The 21,270-nt window shown below is 41.6% G+C and overlaps 8 protein-coding genes across 8 annotated transcripts; 4 read left to right on the top strand and 4 right to left on the bottom strand.

The window, feature by feature from the left end:
* Nucleotides 1-2,221: 2,221 nt before the first annotated feature.
* On the bottom strand, nt 2,222-2,836 carry LOC144002142 (histone H2A-like). Its single transcript, XM_077497097.1, has one exon. It carries the CDS (start codon nt 2,620-2,622, stop codon nt 2,236-2,238), a length of 387 nt encoding a protein of 128 aa, XP_077353223.1. The 5' UTR covers nt 2,623-2,836; the 3' UTR covers nt 2,222-2,235.
* LOC144002137 (histone H3) lies at nt 2,792-3,567 on the top strand. Its single transcript, XM_077497092.1, has one exon. The coding sequence runs from the start codon at nt 2,990-2,992 to the stop codon at nt 3,398-3,400; it is 411 nt and encodes a 136-aa protein (XP_077353218.1). The 5' UTR covers nt 2,792-2,989; the 3' UTR covers nt 3,401-3,567.
* A 962-nt stretch (nt 3,568-4,529) lies between these two features.
* Nucleotides 4,530-6,864, top strand: LOC144002128 (uncharacterized). The gene is made up of 2 exons (XM_077497080.1): nt 4,530-4,938; nt 5,105-6,864. The coding sequence occupies exons 1-2, from the start codon at nt 4,818-4,820 to the stop codon at nt 6,523-6,525; spliced, it is 1,542 nt and encodes a 513-aa protein (XP_077353206.1). The 5' UTR covers nt 4,530-4,817; the 3' UTR covers nt 6,526-6,864.
* Nucleotides 6,865-7,709: 845 nt separating this feature from the next.
* LOC144002144 (histone H2A-like) lies at nt 7,710-8,154 on the bottom strand. The gene has a single exon (XM_077497098.1). It carries the CDS (start codon nt 8,108-8,110, stop codon nt 7,724-7,726), a length of 387 nt encoding a protein of 128 aa, XP_077353224.1. The 5' UTR covers nt 8,111-8,154; the 3' UTR covers nt 7,710-7,723.
* A 294-nt stretch (nt 8,155-8,448) lies between these two features.
* Nucleotides 8,449-8,870, top strand: LOC144002140 (histone H3). Its single transcript, XM_077497094.1, has one exon. It carries the CDS (start codon nt 8,458-8,460, stop codon nt 8,866-8,868), a length of 411 nt encoding a protein of 136 aa, XP_077353220.1. The 5' UTR covers nt 8,449-8,457; the 3' UTR covers nt 8,869-8,870.
* Nucleotides 8,871-12,753: 3,883 nt separating this feature from the next.
* LOC144002135 (histone H1-like) lies at nt 12,754-13,486 on the bottom strand. Its single transcript, XM_077497090.1, has one exon. It carries the CDS (start codon nt 13,473-13,475, stop codon nt 12,861-12,863), a length of 615 nt encoding a protein of 204 aa, XP_077353216.1. The 5' UTR covers nt 13,476-13,486; the 3' UTR covers nt 12,754-12,860.
* A 1,653-nt stretch (nt 13,487-15,139) lies between these two features.
* Nucleotides 15,140-16,148, top strand: LOC144002147 (histone H4-like). The gene is made up of 2 exons (XM_077497101.1): nt 15,140-15,162; nt 15,860-16,148. Exons 1-2 carry the CDS (start codon nt 15,140-15,142, stop codon nt 16,146-16,148), a joined length of 312 nt encoding a protein of 103 aa, XP_077353227.1.
* A 612-nt stretch (nt 16,149-16,760) lies between these two features.
* LOC144002131 (uncharacterized) lies at nt 16,761-20,941 on the bottom strand. The gene is made up of 2 exons (XM_077497084.1): nt 20,204-20,941; nt 16,761-19,219 (listed from the first exon to the last, which is right to left on the bottom strand). The coding sequence occupies exons 1-2, from the start codon at nt 20,367-20,369 to the stop codon at nt 17,880-17,882; spliced, it is 1,506 nt and encodes a 501-aa protein (XP_077353210.1). The 5' UTR covers nt 20,370-20,941; the 3' UTR covers nt 16,761-17,879.
* Nucleotides 20,942-21,270: the final 329 nt, after the last annotated feature.

The following is a 21,270-nucleotide window of genomic DNA, read 5'->3' on the forward strand; positions in this document are numbered from 1 at the left end:
TTTACTCACCCCCTGTCCCATGCTCTTTCTTGAGTAAAGATGATTATAATTTCAATGACTGTAAAGAGAGTCATAAGACGACAGATATTGAAGGGGCGCTCACGTAAGATACACTCAAATAAATTTTCTGAAACCGTCTGCAATAACTTTGGTGTCAGTGTCGGCAAATGTATGCTACGATGTACAATACGAGGCAACAAAATTCAACCATTAATTGCAGTACCATACATATTATTTATGTTTATCATAGAGGCCTAATTCTAGAAGGCAAAAGGCATTAGGGCTCTTTTTGTTTGTTTGTTTATTGAACATATAAACATAACAAATAAACATAGACAAGTAGCAGAAAATAAAATTTTAAATAAAGAAGAAACATACAAACATTAATGACAATTTACATGTTCAAAGGGAGTAGGAAGAAGTTGAAAAGTTATCTAGTCCTACCCCTTATTCTTTGTATCTTTTAATTTATTTCATTAATACAATAGGTTACATTTAAAAAAAACAAAAAAAAACAAAAAAGTGTGATCCTGCTCAAATAGCGTATGTACATAAAATTCATGGAAATCCACGATAATAATCCTCATACTCACATATACACTTTTACACTTTTCATTACACTCGTACTGGTGCATCGATGAAGAAAAAAAAAAAATAATTTCTGCAATTTTACTAGCTCATGTCTGATTTAAATTTTGCTCTTGAATTTTGTTTTTAGTTTTTTTTTTTTTTTTTTTTTTTTTTTAACTCAGCAATGTGATGCAAGTATCTTTTCAGGTTAATACCAAAATTATTCCACAAATTAACACCTTTTACAGAAACACACTTTGTCTTAATATTTGTTCTTATTTTATTTTTTTTGTCGACACTTGTACCACTTATGTCATAAGGACTCTCTCTAATTTCAAATAGCTTCTGAGTACGGTGGTAGAGTAGATTGTTGTAAGCTTTATACATTATTTGTGCTATTTTAAACTCAAGCAAGCAAGTGACGGTTGATCATTGGGAGACTTGTCTTGACAGTGAATTCCTCTCCTGGACTCACTTGTTTCTCACTGTGATATCACTTCTCATATGCAACGATTGTGTCATTGCGGTTGAGATAATGAATGGATGTTCACAGACTTGGAAGCAGCCCAGCCAAAGAGCTGTTTCAAAGGGTCTGCCTTTCTAAAAATTGCACTGAGTTGTACAAATGATGACTCATTGAGGCGGAAGAAATCGTCTACATGTGCCAGTGTAATATCAGTGCATCATTTCTAAGAATCCAGATAAAAGTGCATACATTTTCAAGAAATTTGGGGCGTTGCCATCACTTTGATGCTGCAAGTTGTTCTGTGTAAGATAAAACCGTTTCATTTTTCTCTTTTGGATGGCGAGGGAGTATATTACAGTAATAAATGTTCACAATTACTTTTGATGTTAAAATGCACATTCGAGTTGGCCATTTTAGATACTTTTTTTTGTGTATGCTAATTGTGTCGATTCTAAAACAACACGCTAGCGTTATGTGTTAATATTTCTTGCCATTGGCAAATCCTTCGGCGCTCTTCGCCATTTGGAAACTTGAAAAGTTCTCTCGACTCGGAAATCAAAATTAAATTCCTAGTTGTCCAGCAGAAAATACGACATGAGGGAGCGTTCTACTCGACATGTGGCATTTACAATAATTACGATATCACATGAAGGCAATCTTTTTATCCGTTATGAATTTTGAAATGATCTATCGTATTGGCATCTATACATGCATTGAACTATGTTTTTGATCATATAAAGTGGTTTGTGGACATCTATCCTTAAATTAGTTCCTTTAAAATAAAATAAAAAAAGTGCAAATATATACATTTAAAGTCATTGTACTTTTACTTTCATTGTTATATGTGTTTTTGTTATGTCTTATGGAGCCAAGGAAGATTAGCCTTCGCACTTTGCAATAATCAATGGGGATCCAATAACCAATAAGCCATCTATCCATCGTATTCACCGCTTAATTCTCACAAAGGTCGCAGGGGGGCGGTGTGCGCTGGAGCCCATCTCAGCTGGTTTTGGGCAAAATTAAGATTAAGTCAACTGCAATGGACCTTTAATGTCACGTAAACCTTTAATTCAAATTAATTATGCGAGTCACGATCCTGTTTTTGCATCATAAACAGTTAAGAAAGTATGCTCTTTAAGGGAGAAAGTATGTGGCTCTTAAAAGAGCCGTTTTGGTGTTGCAGAGGTCTGATTGTAATTTTACTTGGACTTGGCTGCCTTCTCGGTCTTCTTGGGCAGAAGCACAGCCTGGATGTTGGGCAACACGCCACCCTGGGCGATAGTGACTCCGCCGAGAAGTTTGTTGAGCTCCTCGTCGTTGCGGACGGCCAGCTGGAGATGACGGGGGATGATTCTGGTCTTCTTGTTGTCGCGGGCTGCGTTGCCGGCCAACTCCAAGATCTCAGCGGTCAAGTACTCCAGCACGGCCGCCAGATAGACGGGAGCGCCGGCACCGACGCGCTGAGCGTAGTTACCTTTACGCAGCAGCCTGTGGACACGACCAACCGGGAACTGCAGTCCGGCACGGGATGAACGAGTCTTGGCCTTTGCTCTAGCCTTGCCGCCGGTTTTACCTCTTCCGCTCATCTTGATTCGTCTTTCTGGAGTGAAAACTCGAAGAAAAGTGTGCCTCTTGGCTGTACAAGTCCTGCTTTATAGCTGCAAAATGGCGGGATGTTTTGAGTCTGACCAACCAGGGAAGAGGTTTTCAGCGCGAAGGGGGACTTTGCATTTTGGCGGTCAGTTTGACCACAATTCCCCCCAATTGGCAGCGAGCCTTGTGGCGGGAGGTCTCTCTTCTAGGCGGGGCTAAGCTCCAGCAGGCGCCACGCACCAATCAGCATGCACCTGTCTGAGTGTACGTCACTCGTGCGCAGCCGGACCAAGCGTTTAAAAGCCACTCGCGTGCCGCCTTCACTTCATTCGATTTCCTTTAGAAGGGAGAAGCTCGACGATGGCAAGAACCAAGCAGACAGCTCGTAAATCCACCGGCGGCAAAGCCCCCAGGAAGCAGCTGGCCACCAAGGCAGCCCGCAAGAGCGCCCCGGCCACCGGCGGCGTTAAGAAGCCTCACCGCTACAGGCCTGGCACCGTGGCTCTCCGTGAGATCCGTCGCTACCAGAAGTCCACCGAGCTGCTCATCCGCAAGCTGCCTTTCCAGCGTCTGGTCAGGGAGATCGCTCAAGACTTCAAGACCGATCTGCGCTTCCAGAGTTCGGCCGTCATGGCTCTGCAGGAGGCCAGCGAGGCTTACTTGGTAGGCCTGTTTGAGGACACCAACCTGTGCGCCATCCACGCCAAGAGGGTCACCATCATGCCCAAAGACATCCAGCTCGCACGTCGGATCCGTGGAGAGAGAGCATAAGTCTTCTCAGTCACACTACAACGGCTCTTTTAAGAGCCACCACATTTGCACCTGATTGAGAAATTATTTCATTACTGTATTTACAATAACTTGTAACGATGATCCTTATTAAAAGTACAGTATTACATTAAACAAAAGCATGATACATTTGCTGAAACTTGCTCGAATGCTTGGTGAAGATTTTTTATTTTATTTTTCTGATATCTTAACAATACAAATGTATCAGTCAATTAGGAAGAGGGGCATGATATCCCGCCTAATTATATTTCATTTTACTTTCTACACGTGATCAGTGATTATATATATATATATATATATATATATATATATCACACACTAATGCCATTGTTGTAAAAGAGGTAACGTGCGGAAATGTTGGAAGAGGAGCAACTGGATTTTAGCCCTTGTTCTGATTGGACAACCGTTCCTCCGCATCAACTAGCCAATCAATGAGCAGGTATTCTGACAATGAACGGGTTCAGCCGTACAGAAGCAGTCGATTTGAATTAAATGGTATCTCCCCATAAATCTACACCTGATGATCAATATTTCTTTCGTTTTTTTTTTTTTTTGTTTTTTGTTTTTTTTTTAATAATTTTGACATAGGTCACGGTTATGTGCGTGTACGTGTAAAATATGATATAGAGCACAACAAGAAGGAATACACTTAACTCTTTTAAAGGAGGTGTGGGATAGAAGTGTCGAATGTGATTTTTGCTATCGACAGGAACTTCAGGAAGGAAAAAAATGATCATTTATTTTTCTCTTGTAGGAAAAAAATAATTTTGGAAGAATATAACATTATGGATGCAAATTAAATAGAATGAAGTATAATACTAAATTTGGACCACATTCTTTACTAAGTGAAGGAAAGATTGCAATATAATAAAAAAAATATATATGGGTCAATTCCATATTGACAAATGTAAATGGCAAAAGAGAAAGCCATATATTGTTTTAAGTGTCTCATTTCTTTTTTTAAATAGTTTTTTATTTTTTGTTTGTAACACAAATGTTATCTTCCAGCGAGATTATTGTTTTTGCGTGTTTTAAAAAAATAAATAAATAAGTTGGCTGTCACAGATGGCCGACATGCTGCGCATGCGCGCCGCAGATGGTGCTTCGCAAATATCCTTCCGCATTCGTCCTGGCTTCTCCAGCGCGTCCCTAAAGCTTAATCAATTCATGCCTCGACACATTATGATCGCCAATCCTGAACAAAAAAAACAAAACTTAAAAGTCTTCGCGGCCGGACACACTCGTCTTGATGTACGGTGAAGCTTCGCGGCCTGGTCAAGCTTATGCTAGTTTAGCTTAGCATAGTTTGCTCGCTGCTAACAAAGAGACGCAATTTTGGTCAAGTCATCGCAAATCAGAGGTCGTGTGAGCGGTCAACTTTCGTGGTTGTCTTGTGACAATGTGCGCAAGAAGGACAGCGGAATACGAAGAGGAACTTTGTGGACAAAAAGAGAAGCTGCGAAAAAGTCAACGAGGGGACGCTGTTTGCAAGAAACCTCGAATTGGGTTTCAGAGAGAAGGTTTGTTCGGTTCTTGACCTTACTTCTTAGATAGGGCTGAGGGGTCACGCCATTTTGTAAGGGGTGTCGGAATGTCCAGTGATCAGTGATCTTAAATATAAAAGACGCAACATCAAAGTCGCGATAAACTGACTTTACAAAACCATGTATGTCTTATGACCTGCAGATGTCAGTGAAAGATATCTTTGTCCTGAGCGGCTGCAGCCAGAGTTCCCTGGCATAAAAGAAGAGGAGGACTTGGAGCCTCTTCAAATTAAGGAAGAGGAGCAGCTGCAGCCTTCTAACAAAAGAAAGGAGAAGCTGCCACCATATATCAAAGAGGAGGAGGATTTCATAGAGCTTCCTGTGACTGGTGATCATTTGAAGACTGAAGATAAAGGTCAATATGAAGAGAACAGAAGGGCCAAGTCTCCAAGCAGCAGTTCAAGTCAACACATAACAGAAATTGATAGCTGGAACTCTGCAGACAGGTGGTTAGCACCAATTTCAGATGATGACGACACGTCAGACGCTCCTCACACTGATGAGGACAAGCTGTCTGAAGGTGATAAGACATGTCACGCTGATAGCAAATGTTGGAATTGTTCTCAGTGTGGGAAAACATTTGGCTACAGGTGTCATTTGAAAAGACATTTGATTAGCCACACTAGTGACAAACCTTTTGCCTGTTTAGTTTGTGGTAAAAGATTCTCTTGCAATGCGAACTTGCAAATACACACAAGAAGTCACACTGGTGAGAAGCCTTTCATCTGCTCATTTTGTGGCCAAAAATTTGCTCACAGTTCAAGTTTGAAAGAACACACAAGAAGCCACACTGGCGAAAAACCTTTTGCCTGCTCAGTTTGTGGTCAAACATTTGCTCACAGTTCAAGTTTGAGAGCACACACAAGAAGCCACACTGGTGAGAAACCTTTTGCTTGCTCTGTTTGTGAAAAAAAATTCAATCTCAAAGGACAGTTAAATATACATGTAAGAACACACACTGGCGAGAAACCATTTGCCTGCTCAGTTTGCAAACATAAATTCAATCGGAAAGGACAGTTAAATGTACACGTAAGAACACACACTGGTGAGAAACCTTTTGCCTGCTCAATTTGTGGTAAAAAATTCAGTCACAATTCAAGCTTGCAAATACACACAAGAAACCACACTGGTGAAAAACCTTTTTCCTGCTCAGTTTGCAATGAAAAATTCACGTACAAGTCTAAATTGAAAAGACATGTAACAACACACTTTGAAGCTAAGCGGTTTTCATGCAAAATTTGTGGTGAAAGATTCGCTCAAGTGCATCTTTTAAGAACCCACACAAGATCGCACATGACATTTTTTGTCTGTTCAGTTTGTGGTCAAAAGTTCTCTTCTAAGAGAAGCTTAATAGGTCACGCAAAAACACATACTGTTGAAAACCCTTGCGTGTTTGAGTGCTCAGTTTGTGATCAAAGGTTCCCTGATGAGTTAAGCTTAAGAAGACATGCAAAAACGCACACTGGTGAGAGACCCTTTTCCTGCTCTGTTTGTGGTCATTGTTTCACATTTAAGGGAAGCTTAAAAGCGCATCTAAAAACACACAGTGATATAACAGTGTGAAAGTTTGGGAGCTGGGGACAAATGTTTTTTGTGGTACACTCAAAACTGTTTTGGTGCATTCTGTTGGACTTTGCTTGTCAACACGGCTATGTATAAAACACTAGCATAGAGAAGTGAATTCTCAAAAGTATATAATATCCCTCAAGTGCAGCGGCGTCAGACTCATTATTGTCATGAGCCACGTCATTTTCCTGTTGGGACCTTACGCACTACAAAACATCACTTTGCCGTGTTATTTCATATACACAATAGCCCTGGCAATACATTGTAATATATATTGTAACAACAAATTGTATTTGAGATTAGACATCAGAAATGGTTAGGATTGGTCACTTTGTTACAAAGAGTTTGGTGCTGTAACATCAATTAAATGTGAATAAAAATGAACATTGAGTCGATGTACTTGAATTGTTTTAGTGGGCCACATAAAAGTGGTGCGTTGTGGGTTTGATCCATCATGTTTGTCTTTAAGCAAGACACTGATATGGAGTTAAAATAATACCAAAACACACAAAATGTGATTTTCTCACACGACAATTCACAAACTGTGTTTTTACAAATACAAAACATAATTCACCAACTAATGTATTTTGTTTGCACATAAGAACTGTAACTATCAAACAAAATACATCCTGCTTCAGAAACAAATATTAGCATGTTATACACATACAAAGAAACATTTCTTCAATTGCAAATATATATATATCCTTCAAGTACAAACAAAAATCATTCAAGTACAAAAAATTAAGTACAAACTAAAATCTTTCAAGTATGGAAAAAAAATCCTTAAATCTAAAAAAAATAATGTAAAAAAATCATGTAGAAAAAAAAATGCAATTCTGTCACATGACTTTTACCACTAATATTCCACCTAGCAGATCCGCAAACAAATGCCTCACGATCAGATAGAGACGTGCCTAGACACTGAGCCTTTTGGGTGACGTGAAATTTGCGCCGTATTTCTCGTCGCGGCATGCGCGCAACTGCTGAAATGATTTAGGAACACTAATCTTTGTATATTACTGGCTAATAAACTGAATCACCCAAAAGAGCCGGCAATTCCATAGCCAATCATGATCCGAATGTTTCTATTCTTCATCAGCATCAAACAATTATTTAAGAAAGTATGCTCTTTAGAGGAAGAAGTAGGTGGCTCTTAAAAGAGCCGTTTTGGTGTTGCGGAGGTCTGATTGTAGTTTTACTTGGACTTGGCTGCTTTCTCGGTCTTCTTGGGCAGAAGCACAGCCTGGATGTTGGGCAACACGCCACCCTGGGCGATTGTGACTCCGCCGAGAAGTTTGTTGAGCTCCTCGTCGTTGCGGACGGCCAGCTGGAGATGACGGGGGATGATTCTGGTCTTCTTGTTGTCGCGGGCTGCGTTGCCTGCCAACTCCAAGATCTCAGCGGTCAAGTACTCCAGCACGGCCGCCAGGTAGACTGGGGCGCCGGCACCGACGCGCTGAGCGTAGTTACCTTTACGCAGCAGCCTGTGGACACGACCGACCGGGAACTGCAGTCCGGCACGGGATGAACGAGTCTTGGCCTTTGCTCTAGCCTTGCCGCCGGTTTTACCTCTTCCGCTCATCTTGATTCGTCTTTCTGGAGTGAAAACTCGAAGAAAAGTGTGCCTCTTGGCTGTACAAGTCCTGCTTTATAGCTGCAAAATGCGCGGGATGTTTTGAGTCTGACCAACCAGGGAAGAGGTTTTCAGCGCGGAGGGGGGATTTGCATTTTGGCGGCCAGTTTGAACACAATTCCTTCCCCCCCAATTGGCAGCGAGCCTTGTGGTGGGAGGTCTCTCTTCCAGGCGCACCAATCAGCATGCACCGGTCTGAGTTTACGTCACTCGTGCGTGCCGAACCAAGCGTTTAAAAGCCACTCGCGTGCCGCCTTCACTTCACTTGATTTCCTTTAGAAGGAAGAAGCTCGACGATGGCAAGAACCAAGCAGACCGCTCGTAAATCCACCGGCGGCAAAGCCCCCAGGAAGCAGCTGGCCACCAAGGCAGCCCGCAAGAGCGCCCCAGCCACCGGCGGCGTCAAGAAGCCTCACCGCTACAGGCCCGGCACCGTGGCTCTCCGCGAGATCCGTCGCTACCAGAAGTCCACCGAGCTGCTCATCCGCAAATTGCCCTTCCAGCGTCTGGTCAGGGAGATCGCTCAAGACTTCAAGACCGATCTGCGTTTCCAGAGCTCGGCCGTCATGGCTCTGCAGGAGGCCAGCGAGGCTTACCTGGTCGGCCTGTTTGAGGACACCAATCTGTGCGCCATCCACGCCAAGAGGGTCACCATCATGCCCAAAGACATCCAGCTCGCACGTCGGATCCGTGGAGAGAGAGCATAAGGCTTCTCAGTCACACTACAACGGCTCTTTTAAGAGCCACCACATTTGCACCTGATTGAGAAATTCCGTTATGATTTTATTTACTATAACTGATCCTTATCAAAAGTACTGTATTAAATTTCACAATAAAGGGCAAGATACTTTCGTTTGCTAAAATTGCCTCGACTTAACGAAAAATACTAGATTATTTTTTTTTTTTGTCTGGTATTGTAAAAATACAAATTTATCAGTCAATTATGAACAGGGGCGATGAGTTTAAAAGCATTTGATACCCCGCTTTCTTTTTTTAATTTTACTTTCTAAACGTGATAATTAATTATAATGCCGTTGTAAACCAGGCAATGTGCAGAAATGTTGGAAGAGGAGCAACTGGATTTTAGCCCTTGTTCTGATTGGACAACCGTTCCTCCGCATCAACTAGCCAATCGATGAGCAGCTTTTCTGACACCGTATGGGTTAAGCCTTCCACGCAGATGTTTTCTATACCGACCGGCATGTAGTGTCTATCAAACTTTGGGTTTGTAATGAAGATAGTACTGTAATTTCGCCGACCTTTTTTTTTTTTTTTTTAATTTTTTTTATTAGAACTTTAATTTCCACTGTTGTCTCAGTTTCTATGGTACTTTTGGAAACGTAACTGCCAATACCTAAAAAAAAAAAAAGGTTGAATTAAAAGAATAACGAAAAAATAAATGTATAATACAATCTGCCCTGTGATTGGCTGGCAACCAGTCAATCAAATCAAATTACTGTCATGTTTTGGTTTGGTGGGGGTGGGTTTTTGTTGTCTTTTGGTCGTTTGTCATGTGTTCCTTGTTTCTTCCCTTGTCCCGTTATGTCAAACCACGTCCACCTGAGTGTTTCTTACCCAGCTGTGTCTAGTCATTGTCATTAGCCTGTGTGTATTTAGTCCCCTGTTTTCCGTTCGGTTCTTGTGGAGTCATAGTATCTGTTGTGCCTGTTGTTGTCCCTGTGTTCCATGCCATGCCATGCCTTGTGTTTGTTTTTTGATCTTGTTAATTTTTTCATAGTACCTTGTTTATAGTTTTTGTTAATTAAATCCCCTTTTTTACCTGCATCCCTGCCTTGCCCTGTTTTTTGGTTGCCCCCTGCATTTGGGTCCTGCCTTCAACACCCCACATCGTGACAGAATGACTCCACCAGAACTGGACCCAGCGGGGGCAATGGCGGAATGGGAGCCCTGGGCGAAGAAGGGGCTTGAAGCCTGCGACCGAGCCATTGCCGGGCTAAAGGAGGTACTGGCTTTGCTCCGTGGCGTCGGGAGTGACGGGTCAGACAGGCCTCAAGTCCCTGAACCTCGTCTGCTGGAGCCTCTCGCTCCTGAACCTCGTCTGCTGGAGCCTCTCGCTCCTGAACCTTGTCTGCTGCCGCCGCAGCCCCTGGCCGCTTCGCCTGGGCCGCTGCCGCCGCAGCCCCTGGCCGCTTCGCCTGGGCCGCTGCCGCCGCAGCCCCTGGCCGCTTCGCCTGTGCCGCTGCCGCCGCAGCCCCTGGCCGCTTCGCCTGGGCCGCTACCTCGTGTTCCTCGTCAGGCGGCGCATGGATTGCGGCCGCCACCGCCTGCACCAGTTCCGGCGGCGCCCGGCCAGCGGCCGCCATCGCCTGCACCAGTTCCGGCGGCGCCCGGCCAGCGGCCGCCTCCTGCTCCTCATCTGGCGGCGAACACCCCGCCGCCACCTCTGCTCCTTGTCGGGCGTCGAGGACGCCCTCCTGAACTGCTTTTTGTCTGGGACGGCTGGGTGGGCCGTGTGCCCTCCTCCGTGCCCCCTTCCGCCCGCCCTTGTTTTTGGACTTTTTATGTTGGACGTCTGGGAGCCGTCCCTTGAGGGGGGGGTTATGTCATGTTTTGGTTTGGTGGGGGTGGGTTTTTGTTGTCTTTTGGTCGTTTGTCATGTGTTCCTTGTTTCTTCCCTTGTCCCGTTATGTCAAACCACGTCCACCTGAGTGTTTCTTCCCTTCCCAGTGTATCCACCAATCAGCTTCCCCTACCACTTGTGTCTTACCCAGCTGTCTCTAGTCATTGTCATTAGCCTGTGTGTATTTAGTCCCCTGTTTTCGGTTTTTACAAAACTTTATTCAGATTTACATCATTTACAAAAAAAAATTCAAAACACCAAGTACAAAAACATTATTTACACACAAAATACAAGTGCAATTTAAAACACACAAAATTCAAAACATCCAAAACATTTTACAACTGTAAAATATGCCAGGGGAAAAGCTTCTTTTTGTCCTTATTTCGTTCTTTCCTTAAAAAACAGAGGATTTGTCTAAACACAGTGTTGCTATCTATTATTACATTCTTCATACTCATAACACATCTAGTTTTCCATAATTTTACACAGACAACAGTTATAATAATTTGGAATAATTCTTTATCTTTTGAAGGTATGTTATTTTCTATCAAGCCATACATAATAGTGATATAATTAACATCTATTTCAAGTCCGACATCTTTCATCAAAGTCCAGACTTGCTGAGCTCTGTGACAATCAATTAATAAATGTTGCAGTGTTTCATCCTCTGTGCAGTTACTCATAGGACATTTTTTTGTAGTAACATAGCATGACCATGACACAATTGCGCGGGTTGGGAGTCTTCCTACAGCGATCAGCCATCTTGTATCTTTCATCGCTTCTGGAATGATGGTTTTTTTATATTTAACATGCGGATAACTTCTGTGCTTTGATTCCTGTCTAAACATTTAAAATTTACCTCCCCACCAAAACGTGCATCATTTATTCTTTGAAAGATCATTTTGCATGTTAGACCATTCCAGTCCAAATTCAGGTGCTCATACTGGGCAACAAAATCTCCAAAAACTAATTTGTATGTAGGGCCCTGTCTAGCTCTTCCAGTTCTTTTTTTCCAGAACGATAAGTCACCGATCCACGGCGCTTTCCTGGATATAGCGAGATACATATTTTTTACGAAGGCGATTTGGAGTCGGCAGCCTAACTCCACCGCACCAAGACCTCCAAAATTCCTTCCTTTGAAGAGAAGCTCTCTTTTTGTAACCTCGCGTGTTGTTCCCCAGACCAAGTTCACGCAGATCTTATTCATTTTTATAATTGTTTTATGATCAGGTGGAAAGATATTGGCGAGGAATAAAACTTTAGACATTATGTATGTTTTAATTATATTTATTCTTGATTTATAGGTTGTATTTTTATTTTCCCATTTCTGGGCTTCTTCTTTTATAACTCCAAGTTTATCCTGCCAATTTCTTTCACTACAAATCTCGTTACAAATAATTAAGCCCAGAATATTTATTTCTTGTTTAATTTGGATATTAATACTTTTTTTTTCACTTTCGTTCCCGACCCAAATCAGCTTCCCCTACCACTTGTGTCTTACCCAGCTGTGTCTAGTCATTGTCATTAGCCTGTGTGTATTTAGTCCCCTGTTTTCCGTTCGGTTCTTGTGGAGTCATAGTATCTGTTGTGCCTGTTGTTGTCCCTGTGTTCCATGCCATGCCATGCCTTGTGTTTGTTTTTTGATCTTGTTAATTTTTTCATAGTACCTTGTTTATAGTTTTTGTTAATTAAATCCCCTTTTTTACCTGCATCCCTGCCTTGCCCTGTTTTTTGGTTGCCCCCTGCATTTGGGTCCTGCCTTCAACACCCCACATCGTGACAATTACACAATCAAATATTACATGAATGTTTTTTTTTATTATTGAAATGTATAGAATGAAATAAGATTAAGAATATAAAGTATGTTTCCGCAGCCTATGTCGATTTGAATCAAACCCCTAATAAATCAACACCTGATGATGACTTATATGTAACATTTTCAATAAAATATTAATTTTTTATTATATATACATTTTTTTTTTTCTAAATTGAAAAAGATTAGTGAGGTCAGGGATATGTTCTAAGATATATCTAGAATACAACAACAAGAATGCAATTGCTCTTTTAAAGGAGGTGTGGTGGCTCTTAAAAGAGCCTTTTGCTGATAGAAGTGTCGAATCACTTCTTTTTGGGTGCTGCCTTCTTGACACTTTTGGGCTTAGCCACCTTTTTGGCGGGGCTCTTCTTCGCGACGGTCTTCTTGGCCGCTGGGGCTTTTTTGGGTGTCGCCTTCTTGGGGCTCTTGGTGGCTTTCTTGGCGGCTTTCTTCTTGGGTGTCGCGGGCTTCTTGGGGGATTTCTTGGCGGCCGTCTTCTTGGCTGCGGCTGTTTTGGGCTTCTTGCTCGGCGTCGCTTTCTTGGCGGCGGGCTTCTTGGCTTTGGTGGGGGTCTTCTTGGCTGCCTTAACGGGCGCCTTTGCCTTCCCCTCGGCCTTCTTGCTTATCTTGAAGGAGCCAGAGGCGCCGGTGCCTTTGGTCTGAACCAGAGTTCCCTTGTTCACCAGGCCGACGACGGCGAGCTTGACGCGGGACCTGTTCTTGTCCACGTCGTAGCCGGCGGCCGCCAGCGACTTCTTGAGGGAGGCCAGAGAGACGCCATTGCGCTCGTTGGACGCGGCCACGGCCTGGACGATGAGCTCGCTGACGCTGGGTCCGCCCCTCTTCTTCGCGGGCTTGGACGCCTTCTTCTTGGTCGCCTTCGTCGGGGAGGCTGGGGCTGGAGCTACTTCTGCCATGATGCCTGTTATCGAACGTATGAACGGGCTGATGCTTTCCCCGGAGCAAGAGGCGGGACTTAAACGCACCATGAGAACCGTGGAGAGTCAATCGGGCAGTTTGCTCGCTGACAAACTCTCCTCATTTGTGTTTTCTCCGCACACTTCAAATGATGAAATATCACATTGGAAACAATTTAAATCACATAAAATGGTTTTAGTAGATATCACACTTGTTTATTTCCATAATGATGCTGTTTAAAAGTCGTATACTTGCTGCATTTCTTTCGCACAGCTTCCAAACTTCACCTCCACATCGGAGTGACCGGATCTACTCAGCGGAATTTTTCTACTATTTCTTCAATAAAATAATTGAAACTAACACACGATTTTACAAAAAGTGTTTTACACATTAAGTAACATGTTCATCCACAGACTGAAACTCGAAAACATCAAGTATTAATGATCATTTTAGAAAAGGACAACTTTTTCTGAGGGCAGCAAACACATATGGCAGAGAACTGTGATTTGTGATACCACTCCTCAGGTTCTTTAAACTGCAAATATATTTTCAATTAAGTAATGAAATATTTGGCTAAAACAATATACGATAGCTTAATGTATAAATGCACAATATAGAAGTTCCATTTCCTTAATAGTGTATGTATGTATAGGAACAATTGTTGTGAATGCTTTTGCCTTTAGCATCAATATCACTAGAGGTCAGATTACAGTGCTTATGCTATCATTTTTAGCTTGATTGAATGTGTGGCTGATATTGTCATTTTTTTACCTAGTTGTGCATCAATTGTATTCAATATGTCAACCTGATATAATTTTATTACAGAGAATCTGCTCACACTTGTGCATGTGCAGGCCTCCAAGAAGACATGTCAGTGACAGAAAATTTAGTTCCAGTTTTGTTTTCCTATTGAGAATGCAATACTGTAGTAGTAAACTTCCAATTACTTCCTCACTTTTTTTATATTGTCTCTCTTGCTTGCTACTTTAGCATTTTAAGAAAGATGGTGTTCAAATATTTTAGCATTAGAAGAGACTTCCCAAAAAACTAATGGAAAAAAAAAGACCTAAACCTGAGTGAACTTTAGTAACTTCCAATTTACTTTACAACACATGGAATTACAAAATATTGCTTCATATTATCTGTTTAAAACGAAAAAAACAAAACAAAACAAAAAAAACCCGAGATAAGTGATGGCATGCTGGAGACTATACACTTGTATGAACTCCACTCCCTCCCGAATCGAAATTTGTGATCATACAAATATATATAACTGCTGAAACTACATTTTTTTTTTGTTTTAATACTTGAATCCTTTTTTTTGTGGAACCCTTGTTACAGTCCAACTTCCAGACAATGACACACCCTGACTCATCTCCAGCACCAGCTGTCCCCGCTCAGGTCCTTAGTCTTGTTATAGATTCTTTCTTTCTTTTTTTTTTTCCTTTTTAACAATAATACTTGTCGAACCCTTTTTTGTGGAATAAGGCTCATCTCAAGCAGTCCCCCAAAGACAAACTAATCTGTAACTGAACCGCCATCCGCCCACCCACACGGTACGCCACCTGTCCTCACCCAGGTCCGCAGTCTTGTTATAAGCTCAGCCAGCAGCGACAGAAAGCTCCGTTCGATTCATATCTTGTGACTGATCGCTACGTACAAAATGTCTGGCCGCGGAAAAGGTGGTATTTTAAATTAAAAAAAAAAAAAAAAAAAAAAATACTATCATTCCAGAAGGGATGAAAGATATAAAACGGTTGATTGCTGTAGGTAGGCTCCCGACTCGCGCGATTGTTTCGTGGTCATGCTTTGTAAAGACAAAAAAATGCCCTATGAGTAATTGTTCAGAGGATGAAACACAGCAACATTTACTGATTGATTGTCATAGAGCTCAGCAAGTCTGGGCATTGATGAAAGATGTTGGACTTAAAATAGATGTTAATTATATCACAATTATGTACACTATTATGGCCAGGACTCCCTTGAAAAAGAGGTTCTTAATCTCAACGGGACTATCCTGGTTAAATAAAAAAAAATAAATGTATGGCTTAATAGAAAATAACATACCTTCTAAAGATAAATAACTATTTCAAATTATTCTAACTGTTGTCTGTGTAAAATTGTGGAAAACTAGGTGTGTTATGAGTATGAAGAATATAATTGATAGCAACACCGTGTTTAGACAAATTCTCTGTTTTTTAAGGAAAGAACGAAATAAGGATAAAAAGAACCTTTTTCCCTGGCATATTTTACAGTTGTAAAATGTTCTGGATGTTTTGAATTTTGTGTGTTTTAATTGCTTTTGTACCTTATGTGTAAATAACTTTTTGTACTTGGTGTTTTGAATTTTTTTTTGTAAATGATGTGAAACTGAATAAAGTTTTGTAAAAATCGGAAAAGGAGGCGCTAAACGTCACCGTAAAGTTCTCCGGGACAACATCCAAGGCATCACCAAGCCCGCCATCCGTCGTCTGGCTCGTCGCGGAGGAGTCAAGCGCATCTCCGGCCTCATCTACGAGGAAACTCGCGGTGTGCTGAAGGTTTTCCTGGAGAACGTCATCCGCGACGCTGTCACCTACACCGAGCACGCCAAGAGGAAGACCGTGACCGCCATGGATGTGGTGTACGCACTCAAGAGACAAGGGCGTACACTTTACGGCTTTGGCGGCTGAGTTAATTTCTCACTCATCTCCCATAACAAGCCAAAGGCCCTTTTAAGCAATTGCACACCCATTCTGAGAGCAATCATTTCGCCACCTCTCTGCCCAGTTTTTGTCCCGCACTGTTGTTGTACGCGTCCTCCACATTCCTAGTCCACGCAAACATGTAAAAGTCAAAAACAATATAATCAGCACAATATTTTTGATTTTGATCGCGTTTTTTTCCTCATAGGAGCTCAAATTACGTCAATAACATCCCAAGTAATGCACTGATCACGTTATATTTTCACAGCTGGAGGTGGACAGGAGTACCCGCCCCACTGGTCGATCATTTCTATTGGCACCTCACCAGGATTATTTACCATGTTTGGCTGTAAAATGTTATACAGTCAAATTTCACATTTTATTCTTACTAAGATCTAATGGTGTCAAAAATAAGTCCTGTAATTTAGTTACTTCATATACAGGTATCACAATACATAGCATTTATTCCAAAACATAATGATGGGCTGTCATGTCGTACTGCCCCAACAAGAGTGAGCAGTACAACAACATATCCTTTGAACAAATTAGTTTTTATTATTTCTTGGTGCCACGTCATAGAGAAAAAGGCGTCTGAAAAGCTGCTTGGTACTACTTGGTACTTTATTCAGGATCACATTCAGATAATTTTTTTTCATCTCACCACAGAGTCAAGTTTCGCCAAAGTCAATTTCGATCAATCAATCAATCATCTCTCTCACTCACTCTGCTTTAAGGGTTAGAGCGCAAGTGCTAATTCTCAACGCTCATCCACAGGAGACATTTCAGAAAGTACAAGAAGGTTGATAGAATGCAGCAAGGTAGAGAAAATGCAAGAATGTAGATTATTTACAGTCACTGACAGTAAGTACAGTACCACCAATGCTAAAGGAGAGATTTGTTTTGGCGTGTCCGGGATGTTTCTGGGCGGAGACTCAACGTTTTCCCTTTAGCCAAGTCAAAAGAGGTAAGTTACTATCAGTAGCAAATGCTGATTGGTGGACTGATTTCACCCTCGTTCCTGGTTGGCTGCTGTCTGTTGTTTCCGCAAGTCTAAGTTTTGAATGTTGTGTTTACAAACAGCAACAGAAATCTGTCAGACGGTACCTTTTAAACCCCATAAATGTAATGTATTGATTAAAATATATATTTACATAAAAACAGACATTTACATGCAAACATGCAAAATTATAGCCATGGGCCGATTTAAATCTGCAACCCCTTTGGGAAGTTCATGTAACATTTTGAATACAAATACAATTCAGAAAAAAAAATGTAATAAAAGTCAAATAAAATACTACAAGTAAACAGATCATTCGGTGGCAGGCACACAACAGAGTGTGCATAAGAAAGATGTGCTTTCTTTACCATCTTTTACATGTAAATGCTAAAATGCAGAGCTGGATAAAACCGTCGTTAAATTGGGTCATTGATGCATGCTCATCCTTCAGCGAGTTCTTCTGCATTTTCCGTGCATGCGTCATGATGTGAAGCCTTGTAAAAACTACATGGACTGAAGAAGCACCGCCTGTGCTGACCCGGATCGGCGGATGCAAACCTGCTTCAGCTGGTGCTCAGTCCATGCATTTTTTGTCGAGGCTTCACATCATAAAGCATTCGCCGAAAACGCAGAAGCCCAAAGTTGGGCATCCTTCAATGATGGGCGTGTCGGAACTAACAATGTTTCTGGCCAGCTCTGCTAAAATAAGATCAATTCAAGCTTCATTGATCACTGCTATTCTCACCAGGACACTTGTGCCTCTTAGCTTCATTCTTACTTGCCAATCTTTGACCACAAATTGAGCATGCAAAATGCTTCTCACAAGCGTTGGATCTTGTGTGTACATTTAAGTGTCCCTTCTGAGTAAAACTTTGACCACAAACAGAGCAGTCAAAGGGTTTCTCACCAGTGTGGGTTCTTCTGTGTATATTTAAGTGCCCCTTCCGAGTAAAGTTTTGACCACAAACTGAGCAGGTATAAGGTTTATCACCAGTGTGGGTTCTTGTGTGCGTTTTTAAACTTTCCTTCTGAGCAAATTTTTGACCACAAGCCGAGCATTCATAAGGTTTCTCTCCAGTGTGGGTTCTTGTGTGGATTTTTAAATTTGCCTTCTGAGAGAACTTTTTACCACAAAATGTGCAGGAAAAGGGTTTCTCACCAGTGTGGACTCTTGCGTGCATTTTTAAGTTTACACGCACAGCAAATTTTTGGCCACAAACTGAACAGACAAATGGTTTCTCTCCAGTGTGGGTTCGTGTGTGTATTTTTAAGGTTGAACTCTGAGCGAATTTTTGACCACAAAACGAACAGGCAAAGGGTTTCTCTCCAGTGTGGGTTCTTGTGTGGAGTTTAAAGCCTGCTTTCTGGGAGAATTTTCTACCACAAACGGAGCAGGAAAAAGGTTTCTCGCCAGTGTGGGCTCTTGTGTGTATTATTAAGCCGAAATTTGAAGCAAAACTTTGGCCACAAACTGAGCAGGTAAAGGGTTTCTCTCCAGTGTGGGTTCTTAGGTGTGTTTTTAAATTGCCTTGACTAGACAAATTCTGACCACAAATTGAGCAGGCAAAAGGCTTCTCTTCAGTGTGGACAATCATATGGTTTTTCCAAGTACACTTGTAGCCAAAGGTTTTCCCACAGTGAGAACATTCCCAACGTTTGCGGTCAGTGTGACATTTCATATCAGCTTCAGACTGTTCACCGTATGTAGTGTGAGGAGCGGATGACGTCTCATGAGCATCCGACATTGGAGCTGTCCAATCTAACCAGCTGTCTGGTTGTGACCCTCCATAGTACTCACCATCGGTTTCTATTTTCACGTGCTGACTTGGGCTGCTTCTTGGAAGTTCCGCCTCTTTTTTCTCTGCATAATGACCGTCAACTTCTGTCTTCAAATGGACACCAGTCACGGGCAACTCTGTGAAATCCTCCTCCTCTTTAATGCATGGTAGCAGCTGCTCCTCTTTCTTTATGTCAGGGGGCTGTGGCTGGTCTTGAAGAGGCTCCAAGTCTTTTTCCTCTTTAATGCCAGGAAACTCAGGATGACGATTTTTCTCTGTGATGTCTGCGGGGGAAAATGACACAACATGAATTCCAAGAGGGGAAATACAGGAGTGTCTCAGAAAATTCGAATATTGTGATAAAGTCCTTTATTTTCTGTAATGCAATTAAATAAGCAAAAATACCATACATTCTGGATTCATTACAAATCAACTGAAATATTGCAAGCCTTTTATTGTTTTAATATTTCTGATTATGGCTTTTTTTTTTCTTTTTTTTTAATTGGTCTGAGTAAATATTCTAATATTTTGAGATAGGACATTTGAGTTTTCTTAAGAGCTATATATATATTTCATCTTAAGTCAAGAGCACTTCTCCCCCACAGGATTGCACCTAAATGAAATCAAATTAATGAGACATCATTCAACAGGTTTCCCCTGTAATATTATTGTGATTGCAAAGGATTACATTTAAATCTACGCATTGACCCAAGCTGCAACGTTCTCCCACGCCGCTTTCCTCTATATGGGGAGCCGCTAGGGCGTTGTATTGTTGTTGTTGTTTTTCTAAAGACATGTTCAAATTCGCCATATGATCAGTTGAGAGGTGTGGGAAAAAAAAGCCATGGTGACTCAACCAACCGGGGCTCCATTGATGCGATATCTTATTAGTGTATAGCCAGGTGAAACTACTTTACGTTGCTATAACTACCTCAAAATCAGTTGTCCTGGAACTGAAAACGCAGCGTTTCCTCTCTCAGTGTATGTCAAACTCGCTGTTCAGGGTTAGTCTCGGTGTCTGTTCAACATGCTTTGTGAAATGGACCCCTGTTCACAGCAAACTAGCGCTAGCAAGAGAGTCCCCGGTCACAGCAAAATACCCATTTAAGTATGTCGAGATCGGGCCGAGTGTTTTGGAAATCTAAATATGGTCACCCTAATTAAACGTCACGTCACACACTGCCCGGAAAAAAGATTCTGTTGAAAAAGAAAATAACGAAAACACAGGACAGTATTGTTAAAACGTATTGACTGAATATGTGACCAACCTGCTGTGTTCAACACAATCGGAGATTGCTCGGAAACAGCGTCCGGCAATTGACGTCCTTGCTCGTTTTCTTCTTGTGCTCCACAAAACTCCTCCTCGTACTTCACTTTCGTTCTTGCGTACGTTTTACGACATTTTAAGCTCATACTTGATCTCTGCTGAGCCATCGTGTGAGATAGCAAACACGTCTCCTTTGTAAAAGGCTAGCAAGGCCAAAAGGCTAAGCTAAGCTAAGCTAAATTTAGCTAAGCTAAGGAAGACCGATAAGTTTCGACGAGCAACTGAGACGAGTTTAATAGGACACGAACGTGTAACTATTTAAGCAGTGATGTACGCACAGTGTCAATACATCAGTCAGTTCAGGACGAATTTCTTAATGAAGCGCGTCTGGTAGCCAAGGCCTAAAGTAGTGTCAGTGTATGTGTCGCAACCCACTTACGTCATTTCCCCTCGTATCGCAGGCAAGTTACGTCATCGCGTTATCATACGGCACTACAGCGCAGTATGTTGTTGTTTGTTGTTTTAAACACAAAAACAATTCACAAACTCGCTGGGAGATAATATTTGCGTTACAAAAAAAAAAAAAAGACATAAAAAAAAGAAAGAAACAGCAAGACCTCTTCACATAGCATCTAGTCTGAATTCAAGTCGGTCCGGTCCGTGTCTCTTTTGGTCATTGGATATTACGTTTGGAAACAGATATTAAAAACAGAAAAACGACTCGTTATTTGATTTTTGTATTTAAAATAGAAACACTAAAATTGATATGCATCAGCTTGATTTTCTTGTTTGGCTGTCTGGGACGGGTAAGGAAAAGTCCAAATAACAGTGTGATGTTCAGTTTTTATTTCAAAAACGAAAATATAATAATAATAAATATGATGTGAAAATATGAGACCTGGACAAAAAGTGATGGTGCCCCTATAATATTGAACATAATTTGGCTTAGACAGCCAAACGATCAGAAGATCAAGCTGTATTTCAATTTTGATGTTTTAGCGAGTCGTTTTTCTTTTTTGTAATATCTGTTTCCAAACGTAATTTAATTATCAAAAGAGACACGGACCA

The sequence above is a fragment of the Festucalex cinctus genome, chromosome 15, assembly GCF_051991245.1.
Source record: "Festucalex cinctus isolate MCC-2025b chromosome 15, RoL_Fcin_1.0, whole genome shotgun sequence".
NCBI lineage: Eukaryota > Metazoa > Chordata > Actinopteri > Syngnathiformes > Syngnathidae > Festucalex > Festucalex cinctus.

Bases quoted from the DNA above. Each gene is read 5' to 3' on its own strand.
- LOC144002142 (XM_077497097.1), bottom strand. From the start codon at position 2,622: ATGAGCGGAAGAGGTAAAACCGGCGGCAAGGCTAGAGCAAAGGCCAAG.
- LOC144002137 (XM_077497092.1), top strand. From the start codon at position 2,990: ATGGCAAGAACCAAGCAGACAGCTCGTAAATCCACCGGCGGCAAAGCC.
- LOC144002128 (XM_077497080.1), top strand. From the start codon at position 4,818: ATGTGCGCAAGAAGGACAGCGGAATACGAAGAGGAACTTTGTGGACAA. The intron at 4,939-5,104 runs GTTTGTTCGGTT...TATGACCTGCAG, and splicing joins AATTGGGTTTCAGAGAGAAG to ATGTCAGTGAAAGATATCTT.
- LOC144002144 (XM_077497098.1), bottom strand. From the start codon at position 8,110: ATGAGCGGAAGAGGTAAAACCGGCGGCAAGGCTAGAGCAAAGGCCAAG.
- LOC144002140 (XM_077497094.1), top strand. From the start codon at position 8,458: ATGGCAAGAACCAAGCAGACCGCTCGTAAATCCACCGGCGGCAAAGCC.
- LOC144002135 (XM_077497090.1), bottom strand. From the start codon at position 13,475: ATGGCAGAAGTAGCTCCAGCCCCAGCCTCCCCGACGAAGGCGACCAAG.
- LOC144002147 (XM_077497101.1), top strand. From the start codon at position 15,140: ATGTCTGGCCGCGGAAAAGGTGG. The intron at 15,163-15,859 runs TATTTTAAATTA...TGAATAAAGTTT, and splicing joins TCTGGCCGCGGAAAAGGTGG to TGTAAAAATCGGAAAAGGAG.
- LOC144002131 (XM_077497084.1), bottom strand. From the start codon at position 20,369: ATGGCTCAGCAGAGATCAAGTATGAGCTTAAAATGTCGTAAAACGTAC. The intron at 19,220-20,203 runs GTTGGTCACATA...TTTCCCCCGCAG, and splicing joins GATTGTGTTGAACACAGCAG to ACATCACAGAGAAAAATCGT.